This window comes from Schistocerca serialis, chromosome 5 (genome assembly GCF_023864345.2).
Source record: "Schistocerca serialis cubense isolate TAMUIC-IGC-003099 chromosome 5, iqSchSeri2.2, whole genome shotgun sequence".
Taxonomy (NCBI): Eukaryota; Metazoa; Arthropoda; class Insecta; order Orthoptera; family Acrididae; genus Schistocerca; species Schistocerca serialis.
Window position 1 is genome coordinate 314997380 of NC_064642.1, and position 14802 is coordinate 315012181.

The window sequence follows — 14802 nt, forward strand, 5'->3', positions numbered from 1 at the left end:
AATGGTTTTTAAGGCGTTTTTCCATCTGCCTCGGCGAATGCGGGCTGGTTCCCCTTATTCTGCCTCAGTTACACTATGTCGGCGATCGCTGCGCAATCACTGTCTCCACGTATGTGTATACCATAATTTCTCTACCACGCAAACATTTTCGGTTACACTCGTCTGGAATGAAACGCGTTCCCCGGGGGTGGGGAATGAGGGGTGGGGGTCCACTGGGGGCCGAAATGCACAATAACCCTGGGTTCAGTGTGGGGCGGCAGTGAGGTGGGTGGACTGCTGTGGCCTGTTATGGGGTTGTGAACCACTGAGGGCTATGGCTGGACGAAGCCTCTCAGTCGTTTCTAGGTCCCCAGTTCAATACACACAATAGAGAGGCAGTGACAGCAGAATGGGTCTGTCAGGAGACATCAGTGACTCCGACCGTGGACTAGTAGTTGGATGTGACCTGAGTAACAAATCCAACAGGAAAATTTCAACCCTGCTTAACCCACTCAAGTCCAACGTTGGCGATGTGAATGTGAACTGGAATTGTGAACAAATAGCTACAGCTAAACCGAGACCAGACAGACCTCTCGTACCTTCGAACAGTGTGGAAGGTGGTTTAAAAACAGCGGAATTAATCAGTTGCGAATTCAAAGTGCTGCCAGCGGTCCAACTAACACAACGACTGTGGCTAGGTAGTGCAAAGGTACAATGGTCGAGCAGCTCATCTCTACAGTCAGTGCTAAGCGACGTTTGAGATACTACATAGAGCGACGCCTCTGGACTGTGGATGACGAAAACGAGTGACCTAGAGTGATTAATCAAGCTATACATCCTATGGCAGTCCGAAGGAAGGGTGTGAGTGAGACAAATGCCTGGGTTGGGTTGGGTTGGGTTGTTTTGGGGGAAGAGACCAAACTGCGAGGTCATCGGTCTCATCGGATTAGGGAAGGACGGGGAAGGAAGTCGGCCGTGCCCTTTCAAAGGAACCATCCTCGCATTTGCCTGGAGCGATTTAGGGATATCACGGAAAACCTAAAGCAGGATTGCCGGACGCGGGATTGAACTGTCGTCCTCCCGAATGCGAGTCCAGTGTACTAACCACTGTGCCACCTCGCTCGGTGACAAATGCCTGGAGAACGTTGTATGCCGTCAGGTGCAGGGCCGATAGTGAACTACGGAAGAGGTGGTCTTATGGTGTAGGTATGTGTTTCGTGGATAGAGTACGGTTCCTATGCTACGCTTAAGATAACAGTAATTGTGGAAGGATATGAACACATTTTACAGCATTGTGAACTATGTAGCCTACAGTAGACGAACAGCTAGGACAGTGCTCTCTGTCGTATTGCAGCATCGGTGAGGCAATGATTTGCGGAGAAAAAGATTCCTGAAATGAACTGGTCTGTCAAGAGTCTCGGCCTGAACCCAGAGGAACCCCTATGGGATCAGTTAGGATGTTCACTCCAGATTCCAGCATCCAACATCACTACCTTCTTTGGGTTCGCCTCTTGAGGGGGGATGGGCTGCCACTTCTCCTCAGACATACCAGACACCTAATTGAAAATGTCGGCTTGGAGTTCAAACCGTCATAAAGGCGAAAGGTGAACACACCCTATATTAATGTCCACTAATTGGAGTCCGAATACTTTAAATCAGATTTGTTGCTGCGATTAGGCTTTTGGACAAAGCAGTGCTGGACGTGGGAGAGGTGTCGCAGGTGCAGGTGGGGTCGTCGTCGGGCGCGACGGCGGCGCAGGCGCAGAGCGGCGGCTGGGGCCACGGCACGTCGTCGCAGGTGCAGGCGGGGCAGGCGGGCGGGCTGGCCGACGCGCAGGCGCGCGGCGCCGGCTCCACCAGCTCGCAGGCGCAGGTCGGCTTCTCGCCGCGCGGCGCCCAGGCCGGCGGCGGCAACGGCGGCGGACAGCGCTCGCCCTTCCTGGGCGGCGGCAGCGCCTCCGCGCAGACCGGCGCGCTCTCCGGCCAGAGCCAGACGCAGGTACTGCACTGCTGCCGCTGTTACTAATTTATTAATGATATTGTTCTAATGAATGTAACCGTACAAGGGTCATGAGCAGATATTACTTTCGCGTAAACAGGGTCATCAGAAAAAGTCTGAAAAGCTTGTAAGGGTTTTGCAGGGTACGCTGTGCTTAGAAGTACACTACTGGCCATTAAAATTGCTAAACCACGAAGATGACATGCTACAGACGCGAAATTTAACCGACAGGAAGAAGATGCTCTGATATGCAAATGATTAGTTTTTCAGAGCATTCACACAAGGTTGGCGCCGGTGACGACACCTACAACGTGCTGACACGAGGAAAGTTTCCAACCGATTTCTCATACACAAACAGCAGTTGACCGGCGTTGCCTGGTGAAACGTTGTTGCGATGCCTCGTGTAAGGAGGAGAAATGCGTCCATCACGTTTCCGACTTTGATAAAGGTGGGATTGTAACCTATCGCGACTGCGGTTTATCGTATCGCGACATTGCTGCTCGCGTTGGTCGAGATCCAATGACTTAGCGGAATATGGAATCGGTGGGTTCAGGAGGGCAATACGGAACACCGTGCTGGATCCCAACTGCATCGTATCACTAGCAGTCGAGATGACAGGCATCTTATCCGCATGGCTGTAACGCATCGTGCAGCCACATCTCGATCCCTGAGTCAACAGATAGGGACGTTTGCAAGACAACAACCATCTGCACCAACAGTTTGACGACGTTTGCAGCAGCATGGACTATCGGCTCGGAGACCGTGGCTGCGGTTACCCTTGACGCTGCATCACAGACAGGAGCGCCTGCGATGGTGTACTCAACGACGAACCTGGCTGCACGAATGACAAAACTTCATTTTTTCGGATGAATCCAGGTTCTGTTTACAGCATCGTGATGGTCGCATCCGTATTTGGTGACATCGCGGTGAATGCACATTGGAAGCGTGTATTCGTCATGGCCATAGTGGCGCACCCGGCGTGAGGGTATGGGGTGCCATTGGTTCCACGTGTCGGTCACCTCTTGTTCGCATTGACGGCACTTTGAACAGTGGACGTTACATTTCAGATGTGTTACGACCCGTGGATCTACCCTTCATTCGATCCCAGCCAAACACTACATTTCAGCAGGATAATGCACGAACGCATATTGCAGGGCCTGTACGGGCCTTTCTGGATACAGAAAATGTTGTCGGCCGGGGGTGGCCGTGCGGTTCTAGGCGCTTCAGTTTGGAACCGCGTGACCGCTACGGTCGCAGGTTCGAATCCTGCCTAGGGCATGGATGTGTGTGGTGTCCTTAGGTTACTTCGGTTTAAGTAGTTCTGGGGGACTGATGACCACAGATGTGAAGTCCCATAGTGCTCAGAGCCATTTGAACCATTTGAACATAAAATGTTCGACTGCTGCCCTGGACAGCACATTCTCGACATCTGTCACCAATTGAAAACGTCTGATCAATGGTGGCCGAGCAACTGGCTCGTCACAATACGCCAGTCACTACTCTTGATGAACTGTGGTATCGTGTTGAGGCTGCATGGGCAGCTGTACCTGTATACGCCTCCAAGCTCTGTTTGAATCAATGCCCAGGCGTATCAAGGCCGTTATTACGGCCAGAGGTGGTTGTTCTGGGTACTGATTTCTCAGGATCTATGCACCCAAATTGCGTGAAAATGTAATCACATGTCAGTTCTAGTATAATATATTTGTCCAATGAATATCCGTTTATCATCTGCATTTCTTCATGGTGTAGCAATTTTAATGGCCAGTAGTGTAACTGTTAAGAAAAAAATTCGATGTGTTGCGCCGTTTCCGAGTTAATTAGCATTAAAGTTATCCAAGCAGGCCTTTGCACTCGCAAATTCAAGCAGACTGCCAGGAACTGAGTCGCTTAACGTGTTCTTCTTTTGGTTTCCTACAACCGAACTAGAGAGCGGTACAGAGATTGGACACGGAACGGTTGTAAAGATCGAACCCGAGCCAAAGGCTGAGCAGTCTCTTGCACTCATCTACGCTATGCGGACAACTGACACTAATTTTATCTAGCGGCCCGCTTGAATTTGCGTGGGTAACTTCGACGCTAATTACCTCGGAAACGGTGCAACCATTATTCCTCAGCATAGTCTATCCTCAACACCCTCACAGTTTTTCAGCCTGTTTATGACCACCCTGTATAGACACGTACGAATAGACGAACAGATTTCACTCCTCATACCCGCTAGTCCAAAAAGTATCAAGGCTGGATTGAGGTAAGAGTTAAAAAGGTGGTATTAATGCTTCTACATGGTCTCCTTCGCCCCTCCCCCCCCCGCCCTCCCCCCCCCCCCCCCCTTGAATCCAATACACAGAACGAGGCACAGAAACATGTAAAACTGTCGGAAGTTTTTCTTTGGTGTGTTGAATGTCAGTTACGGCGTCAAAGTCTTCATTCGGGTTTCTGCACTTTGTCGTTCTGTGGTACGCTGATGGATGACACCAAGTCTCCTCAACCCTGACGTTTTTTTTTTTTTTTTCAGAAAATAATTTTGCGAGATTTCCATTTCAATCAGGTCGTAGTAGGCAGCCGACCAAGCATTGTTGTTTTCGTGTGCTAGTGAAGGTGTACGGGCTAATCTCTGCACACATTTTTATCTTCTTCAGACATTCCAGAGAACGTCTTGAACACTTCATTTACAGATATTGCTCCGTTGTGATTTGTGGCACAATAACGTCGATACGCTATGATCGCAAGTCCACTAGTTGACACCGCCTGTTCGCAACTGAGTGGTCGAATGCACATCTGTTGTTACAGTTGTTAGTTCAAGCTGCCACCGAGGCTGCCGCGCTAACGCCGCTTTTACGCCAGGAATAAAAATGTCGTAACTTGATGGGTGAACGGTGTATTTTCTTTTGCTTGCCCCCTGGTAGCCCATGCTCTGTGTTACTGGCGGCGGGAAAAGTATTTTCTTACTACCAGACTTCATTGTCAATCTTGTTGTGTTTCATTGTCCGCTATGTATGTTCTACCAGTGTACAGATCTAGCACAACCTCATCTCTAAATATGAAAAGGGTAAAACCAATAGTAACAGAAATCAATCCAATAAATAGAGGTGGAGCCCCTCCACGCCCACACCGGCACGACGGCCGACTCAAAATCTCTACTGCCATCTATGCATAAGGGTTGGTTTTCACTAAAGTGAGGTGTCGCAGGATGTGGGTACTGCGATGTTTGTGTACGTCTGGTCAAGGTTGAACTTTAATACGCACTCATCTGGAGATAGACTGGGTCGAAAGTCGAATGAAGGGTAGCCGTTTGAAGGGCAGAGGGAAAAAGGTCGATACCTTTGACGTTATGCGGTGTTGTTACTCGGCGGCTGCCGCTGGGTGCCGGTGTTGATATGTCGGTCAGCGTCAGCATACCTGTAACATCTACATCTACATCCATACTCCGCAAGCCACCTGACGGTGTGTGGCGGAGGGTACCTTTAGTACCTCTATTGGTTCTCCCTTCTATTCCAGTCTCGTATTGTTCGTGGGCTCTAATCTCTCTGATTTTATCCTCATGGTCTCTTCGCGAGATATACGTAGGAGGGAGCAACATACTGCTTGACTCTTCGGTGAAGGTATGTTCTCGAAACTTTAACAGAAGCCTGTACCGAGCTACTGAGCGTCTCTCCTGCAGAGTCTTCCACTGAAGTTTATCTATCATCTCCGTAAAGCTTTCGCGATTACTAAATGATCCTGTAACGAAGCGCGCTGCTCTCCGTTGGATCTTCTCTATCTCTTCTATCAACCCTGTCTGGTACGTATCCCACACTGCTGAGCAGTATTCAAGCAGTGGGCGAATAAGCGTACTGTAACCTACTTCCTTTGTTTTCGGATTGCAATTACTTAGGATTCTTCCAATGAATCTCAGTCTGGAATCTGCTTTACCAACGATCGACTTTATATGATCATTCCATTTTAAATCACTCCTAATGCGTCCTCCCAGATAATTTATGGAATTAACTGCTTCCAGTTGCTGACCTGCTATTTTGTAGCTAAATGATAAGGGATCTATCTTTCTATGTATTCGCAGCACATTACACTTGTCTACATTGAGATTCAATTGCCATTCCCTGCACCATGCGTCAATTCGCTGCAGATCCTCCTGCATTTCAGTACAATTTTCCATTGTTACAACCTCTCGATACACCACTGCATCATCTGCAAAAAGCCTCAGTGAACTTCCGATGTCATCGACAAGGTCATTTATGTATATTGTGAATAGCAACGGTCCTATGACACTCCCCTGCGGCACACCTGAAATCACTCTTACTTCGGAAGACTTCTCTCCATTGAGAATGACATCCTGCGTTCTGTTATCTAGGAACTCTTCAATCCAATCACACAATTGGCCTGATAGTCCATATGCTCTTACTTTGTTCATTAAACGACTGTGGGGAACTGTATCGAATGCCTTGCGGAAGTCAAGAAACACGGCATCTACCTGTGAACCCGTGTCTATGGCCCTCTGGGTCTCGTTGGCGAATAGCGCGAGCTGGGTTTCACACGACCGTCTTTTTCGAAACCCATGCTGCTTCCTACAGAGAAGATTTCTAGTCTCCAGAACAGTCATTATACTCGAACATGACAGTTAGGTTCATCATCGTTTTGTGTCCGATAGGTCATATATCAGATGCACAGTGTAGGGTGATGTTTGCGATTTGTTTGTGGGTCAGTGTGCGAGCTCGCCGGTTACCCTGCTGTAGCCTGTTGGTCAGCCTTAATTTGTGGTAAGGTCTTATGGGACCAAACTGCTGAGGTCATAGGTCCTAAGCTTACACACCATTTAATATAAGTTAAAGTAACTTACGCTATGGACGACACACACACCCATGCCCGACGGGGAGAGCCGCACGGACCTTGACAAGGCGCCTAAACCGCGCGGCTATCCCCCACAGCTCCGGCTGGCATATCCAGTCAACGTTGCTGATATGCAGGGACAAAGAAATCAATCCATTTACAACTGTATCAGTAATTGGTGTTTTACATACAGAGTATCACTGAATCACGACCACCTAATTAATATCTCAAAGGCAGCGTAGTAGGCCCCAGTCACAATCCATTTAGGAAGATTACAGAAATATCGATTCATCATCTTCAGGCAGGGCAAAAGCCTGAACCTCCGTGCTTCAGGTATCAGAAACCAGATAGCCAACGATGAAGTCAATCGACGTGGGCAGGAAATGATACGTTTCAGTATAAAACATTAATACAATGCTTACATGTCCGACGGAACTTTACTTCGTGACACAGGCACTGCAATACCGTATTTATCCGCCGACACCGGGCAGCGACCTTCTAGTAAAATGTCTGTCGTGCACGGGAAGATGCATAATGGATGTACCAGTACAGATTGTAGACATCTGCTTGACGATACATCAAAGTTTGGGTTTGGCTGCGAGTCATCCTCGGATAGCCACATTGTAAGGCGACCGCTCGCAATAAGCAGAAATCCGGGTTCCAGTCTCAGTCCGGCACATATTTTCATTGTCGTTGTTTGCATCGTAATTCGTAACTGTAATATCGCACTGTAGATATGATGTCGTACTACATTGTATGATCAACGTAACAGTGATCTGTTGAGGGAAGCCACTTCCCGCGTAGACCGTTTTCATTTTTGAAGTAAACACTTTATTTCATACTTTCGCACAATTAGCTAATTTCACCCCCTTGGGAATTTACAAGCCACCTGGTAGTGAAGCAAACGACAAAAGATACAATAGCTTCAAGACTGGAAAATAAGGTCAGAAATGTACATAAAACTTTTTACACACCTCCGTCAGAGTGCAAAACTGTGTTCTCGTGTTATATCTTCTGCACATTACTGCGAGAAAGAAGCACCATCTAATGGCATACCCAATAAAGGTTACTTATCAAAATGGTGGAAAGGGACACAACTTTTATATATGAGGTCTATTGAAAAAATCCCGGAACTTTATCCAGAAACTTTTTCTACTCTTATTTTTTACTTCTTGTGCATGGTCTTCTTCGAAATACTCTCCTCCACAATTGCTACACCACTCCCAACGCCGTTTCCACTACCGGAAGCAGTCTTGGTACGCCCCTTGTTGGATCGCGCGAAGCGCCGTCTGCGAATTTTCTTTTACCTCGTCTATCGTCGCAAATCTTCGTCCTATCGACGGGGGGGGGGGGGGGGGGAGGGGGGGGTTTTCAGCTCTGGAAATATAAAAAATTCCACAGGGGGCCAGGTCTGGAGGGTACGGAAGATGGAGCAGCACAGTGATTTCGTTTTTCGTGCAACAGTCTCACGCCAATAGGGATGAATGTGAAGGTGCGTTATCTTGATACAAGAGCCGTGAAATGTCCCGTTACATTTCAGATCGTTCCTTCTCATATTTTCTCGCAGGCGACGCAAAACGTCCCGATAGGACCATCGATTAACAGTTTGTTCCTGTGGCACGAATTCATGACCAACTAATGCTTCAAAAAAATAAAAAATAAATAAAAAACCTATCATCACGGCTTTGTCATTTGACCTGACTTGGCGAGCTTTTTTTGGACCTGGAGAACCTTTCTCGGCCGATTGTGAAGAATGAACTTTAGTCTCAACATCACAACCGCAGACCCACGTCTCCTCACCAGTTATGATTCACTTAAGGAACATCTCCTTCTCATTTTCGCGATCCAAAGGCTCTTCTTTCTGGTCTTGACTCATGAGCCGTGGGACGAACTTGGCGGCAACACGACGCATTCCAAGATGCTGTGTCAGAATTTCATGACACGATCCAACTGAAATGTTACATTCTTGTGAAATCTCTCGGAGGGCCATTCTCCAACTGGCACGTACACTTCCGTTGACGTTCCTGACATGAGCGTCTTCGGTAGACGTTGAAGGGCATCCTGAAAGAGGATCATCTGTAACTTCCACCCGGCCATTCTTAAACCGTGTGAATCATTCTTAAGAGCGAGTACGGCTTAAGTACTCATCACCGTAAGCTTCCTGCATCATTTGTTGTGTCTCTGTAAAGGTTTTCTTGAGGTTCACGCAAAATTTAATGCAGACGCGTTGCTCGTCTTACTCTGCCACCTCGAAATTCGCAAACTGTGCGATACAATTTTCTACTCAGTACAACACTGAACAATAGCTAACAGACGTACAACAATGAAACTTCCGGCAGTTACACATTATACACAGACGTGTGCAGGCATGCCAACCGCATTTCGCTCCAACACACCATTCCAGAATTTTTTGAATAGACATCGTACATCAGTAGTGAGCACAAAAAACGTTAAAATATGAATTACATTTAGCATTGTCGTCAAAGGACACTGAAACTTAGTTTCACAGACGTGAATTTCGTGTGTAAAATGAAAAAAACCCTTCTACGGGTTTGTCACTGTGCTAGCGTAAACTAAATTAAAATCCTTTAGTTCACATTTCAAATAAAACTGCACGTTACACGATCAACGTCTAAAAATCAAATGACATACATGTCAGCGAATTTAACAACTCGATTGTGTCTTCAGAGGGATAACAGTAGTTCAAACAAAAGTAATAAACACTGGGTCAAAGTCATTACTACCTATGCCTAAACTAAAAGCTCTGCAGAAAATCTCGCAAGTGACATATTCTTTAATCGGAGACAAGGTAAGCTTTAAAAATTTCTGACGGAAGGCAGCGAATGGTGAAGCCGCATATTACGTGTGTGAGGGAGCAAAGAGCCAGCCAAAACACAACAAGAACGAGGTTGAGTCACAAAATTGCCACAATACACGTATGGAACGAAGACCTGTATCTTCCGAGTCTTCTCCCAGCTCGACGAACAATTACACGCAATACTCCCACAGTTAGTGAGGCTATTTCACTTCCCTCAGTAAATTTGCAGCGACGGTGGTTCCATACATGCAATGGACTTGTAATATTATGTAAATAGAAGATGGAGGGGGGAGAAAGGTACGGAATGTAAAGGAAGGGAAAGGAAAGGAAGGGAAGGGAAAGGAAAGGAAAGGAAAGGAAAGGAAAGGAAAGGAAAGGAAAGGAAAGGAAAGGAAAGGAACTAATGATATCAGCTTCATGGAGACTTTATGTGAAATCAGCGGCGACGAGTGAAAATGTGTGCCAGACTGGGACTCAAACCCAGGATTTCCTACGTACTATGCAGTTGCGTTAACCACTGCACCACCCAAACACCGTGTTTATGGCAAATGCGCGGATTATCTCGGCAAGTTCCCCCTGTCGACTCACATTCCCACCCAGAGCCACCCATCCTCAGTCCCTGTCTGTGTCCGAGCCGGCCGGGGTGGCCGAGCGGTTCTAGGCGCTTCAGTCTGGAACCGCACGACTGCTACGGTCGCAGGTTCGAATCCTGCCTTGGGCATGGATGTGTGTGATGTCCCTAGGTTAGTTAGGTTTAAGTAGTTCTAAGTTGTAGGGGACTGACGACCTCAGATGTTAAGTCCCATAGTGTTCAGAGCCATTTGAAGCCTGTCTGTGTCCTCTGTGGTCGCTAATTTTAGATTACCGCTGGAGATGGAACTTCCATGTGCACCCACACTGAAGACTGTGGATTCACTGCCCGTCGTAGCGAGTCAATTATACAGGGTGTTTGAAAAAGAACTCCTAGTTTTAAGTATAAATTTAATGGGGAAATTAATGAAAAATTACATCAATGAGCACATATCATGAAAGAGAATTCCTTCAAGTTTTGTTTAATGTTAGTAGACTTCAACGTGGGATCCATTTCTTGCCCTGCACACGTCGAGACGATATTCCACTTCTCGCCACGTATTTACCAACATTTCATGTGTAACTGTCCCAACCTCCTCGACGATTCTTTCCCGTGAATGATTGATATCTCTGATCTTTTTTTACTGCACACAACATTTTTTTCTGTGGCCCCAAAAGAAGAAGTCCAGTGGGGTTGATGCTGATTAATTTCATGTGGATGCTCTCTCTGCCCCACAAATTCTGCAGTTATGTCGATTAACTGTTCCACTGAAATGAAATGTAGCCTAATTAGAAAAGAATAGTTTTAGAAAAATGACATCATCATCAATTCTGTGCAGAAAGTCGACAGCAAAGTCATACCTTTCGATTTTATGAGTAGGTTCTGTTTCATGTAACACTTGCAATTTATAGGCACGCAACTAAAGTCTTTTACGCACAACATCACACACAGTACCTTAGGCACTCCTAATTGTAGACTACGTCTGGCCAATGACTTCTTCGGGCTCTGAACACACAAAACACGGATCTGTTCAACAACATTTTCAGAAGTTCTCGGTCTACCTGGTGATTTTCCTTATAAAACACTACCGGTTTCCTTAAAAGACTTTAGTCAATGACAGATAGTTTATGCTGGCGTCTAAAATTACGTTGTACTGTTATAACTGACGCAGTTTTCACAAGCCAAATAACACACTGTACTTTATGTTGCGGAGTACACATTGTTGCTGAGTTGCTCTGCACTGCACTGCACGCACACCTGGACTGAACTGAGGGAACAGAGGAAAAAAACAGCTCTGGTGCCGTCTCAAGGTGAAGCACACCTGCCAACTGCAGGGGAGACAAACTTGGAGAGTAAATGAATCGAACATTACGAACTGGAATAGTGTATGCCACTTTGCACAGATTCTAGGACACATTAAAGCTAAGGAGTTCTTTTTCAAACACACTGTATGTATACGTGGTGTCCGAAATGGCAAACACCACGCATTCATGTACTTGTAATGGCTCTGAGCACTATGGGACTCAACATCTGAGGTCATTAGTCCCCTAGAACTTAGAACTAGTTAAACCTAACTAACCTAAAGACAGCACACACATCAATGCCCAAGGCAGGATTCGAACCTGCGACCGTAGCGGTCTCACGGTTCCAGACTGCACCGCCTAGAACCGCACGGCCACTTCGGCCGGCTATACTTGTAATACTGATCGTAATTTAGTTTCCACAGCTTACGCCTTATATGATGTGCAGGTGCAGGGCTCGTTCCGCCAGGGACTGAGCTACTCTGGAGCCGCGCAAGCAGGATCCAGTGCAGGGCAGGGGGCGGCGGTCGCCGGCGCCGGTGGCGGGGGCGGGGCTGTAGGCGGAGGCGGAGGCGGCGCGCCCGAGGAGCAGCGCTGGAGGCCATTCGGCAGCGCCATCGGCGGTGGACAGCTGCCTTTCGGAGGTGCAGCGGTGGGTAGTGACGCCGGGAGCGGAGCACTAGCTGGCGGCGGCGGTGGCGGAGGTGGCACTGGCTCGACTGGAGGCGCGATGGGTGGCGGCGGCAGTGGCTTGAGCGGAGGCACCACGGGTGGAGGTGGCATGGGAGGCAGTGGCTTCAACGGAGGCAGCATGGGTGGAGGCGGTGGAAGAGTTGGAGCCGGCATGGGTGGAGGCAGTGGAGGAGTTGGAGGCGGCGGAGGCGGTATAGGCAGTGGTCTGGGAATGCCGACCAGTAATGGACGCGGAAGCGGCGCCGGCATGGGTGCAGGAAACGGTAGGCACGCTGGCGGGGCGCACCCCGACACGAGCGGTGTGAGGGGTGCCGGTGGACACACGGTGGGGACTACTGGGGGCGGCGGGGGCGGCGGCGGTGGCGGCTACCGCTTCGGGACCTCTGCACCGTCGGGGGCCGACTCTTCGTACATGCCTCCTTCCGGTCGCGGTGGCTACTCCGGGCCCTCCGGCTCTGGTGGGAGCCACGCCATGCCTCCCTCTGGTAGCGGGCACGCAATGCCTCCTTCCGGCAGCGGACACGCCGTGCCTCCTTCCGGCAGCGGGCACGCCGTGCCTCCTTCGGGCGGTGGACACGCCGTACCTCCGTCTGGCGGCGGCCAGTCGATGCCCCCTTCCGGCGGCGGCTTCCCCGAGTCGGGGGCCGGGGAGGGTAGCGACTACGACGGCTCCGGCGACTACGAGGACGAGGACGTGGCGTCGGGGCCGTCGGCGCCCTCGCGGCACATGTTCCGCAACGGAGACGGCGCCGGCGGCGGGCAGCGCACGCTGTCGGCGGGCCCGCACGGCACGGTGACGGCGGGCAGCGGCAGCCGACGCGTGCAGGCGCCGCCCGGCGGCCAGACGCAGAACGTCCACCTGGGAGGCAGCAGTGGCGGCGGCTCCGTCGTGTCGGCGGGCGGCAGGGGCGGCGCACCCAGCCAGGCGCAGGGCATCTACGTCGCGGGCTCCGGCGGCAAGGCCGTGCTCGTCAGGCAGGACTCCTCCTCCTCGTCCTCGTCCTCGTCGTCGTCGGGCAAGGAGGTGCTGCTGCAGCCGGGACAGAGCGTGCCTGGCTCCCCAGGGTAAGCCTTTATTCTGTCCAACATACACTGACGTGATAAAGGTCAAGGAAAACATCCTAATACCGTGTCTGACCTCCTTTTGCCCGGCATTGTGCTAGCAATTCGATGTAGCACGGATTCGACAAGTCGTCGGTAGTCCCCTGCAGAAATATTGAGCTATGTTGCCACTATAGCCGTCCATAATTGCCAAAGTGTTGCCGGCGAAGGATTTTGCGTACCAGCTGACGCCTCAATTACGTCCCATAAATGTTCGACGGGATTCATGTCGGACGATCTGGATGGCTAAATGATTCACTCGAATTTTCCACTTCTTCAAACCAATTACGGAAAATTGTGGCCCGTTGACATGGCGCATTGTCATCCGTAAAAATTCCGTCCTTGTTTGGGAACATGGCGTCTACGAATGGCTGCAGATGGTCTTTAAGTAGTCGAACAGAGCCATTTGCCGGCCGCGGTGGTCTTGCGGTTCTAGGCGCTGCAGTCCGGAACCCTGGGACTGCTACGGTCGCAGGTTCGAATCCTGCCTCGGGCATGGATGCGTGTGATGTCCTTAGGTTAGTTAGGTTTAAGTAGCTCTAAGTTCTAGGGGACTGATGACCTAAGATGTTAAGTCCCATAGTGCTTAGAGCCATTTGAACCATTTTTTGAACCAGAGCCAATTCTAGTCGGTGATGGATTCTGTTGAACCGGAGCGCCTATCCGTTTTATGTAAACACAGCCCACACCATTATGGTGGCACCACCAGCTTGCACAGTGCCTTGTCGAGAACTTGGGTTCGTGGCTGCTTGGAATATGCGCCACACCCTAAGCCTATCGTCAGCTCTTACCAACTGAAATCGGCACTCACCTGACCACTCCACGGTCGTCTATGGTCCAACCAATGTGATCACGAGTCCAGGAGAGGCGCTGGGGCGATGTCATGCTGTTAGGCAACGCCCTCGCCTGCGTCCACAGCCCACTAACGCCACATTTCGCCGCACCGTCCTAGTGCATACTTTCGTCCTAAGTCCCACATTGATTTCTGCGGGTATATCGCGCAGTGTTGCTTGTATGATAACACTGACAACTCTACGCAAACGCCCTCAGTCGTTAGGTGAAAGGCGTCGGTCACTGTGTTGTTGTGATGATGGGTAACGTCTGGAAGTTGGTATTCTCGTCACACTCTTGACACAGTCAGTCTCGGAATACTGAATTCCCTAACGATTCCCATGCGTCTGGCCCCAACTACCATTCCGCATTCAAAGACCGTGAATTCCCGTCGTGCGGCCATAATGACATCTGGAAACCTTTTCACATGAATCACTCTCAGCTCCGATGATGCATTGTCCTCTTATACCTTGTGTACGGGATACTACAGCCATCTGTATATGTGCATATCACTACCGCATGACTTTTGTCATCTCAGTGTGCAGGGGTTGGACAAAAATAGGAAACACTGCAGCAAGAAATGCACGGTTGAACATAAATGTAGATCCTAGCTAAACCTGCAGGTTACGCTGTTGTATTTTACCACTAGCGGCACCTGTGCAATGCCCTCAATACGTTGCATGCATCA

At 49.4% G+C, this 14802-nt stretch overlaps 1 protein-coding gene across 1 annotated transcript in view; it reads left to right on the forward strand.

Moving 5' to 3' along the window:
• Positions 1–14802, forward strand: part of LOC126481919 (collagen alpha-2(IV) chain-like) — a 197459-nt gene that overhangs the window by 169205 nt on the left and 13452 nt on the right. Inside the window, exons 6-7 of the mRNA XM_050105878.1 lie at positions 1657–1978; positions 11938–13247. Coding sequence (XP_049961835.1) covers positions 1657–1978; positions 11938–13247 — 1632 coding nt within the window. The remainder of the gene's footprint in view (positions 1–1656; positions 1979–11937; positions 13248–14802) is intronic.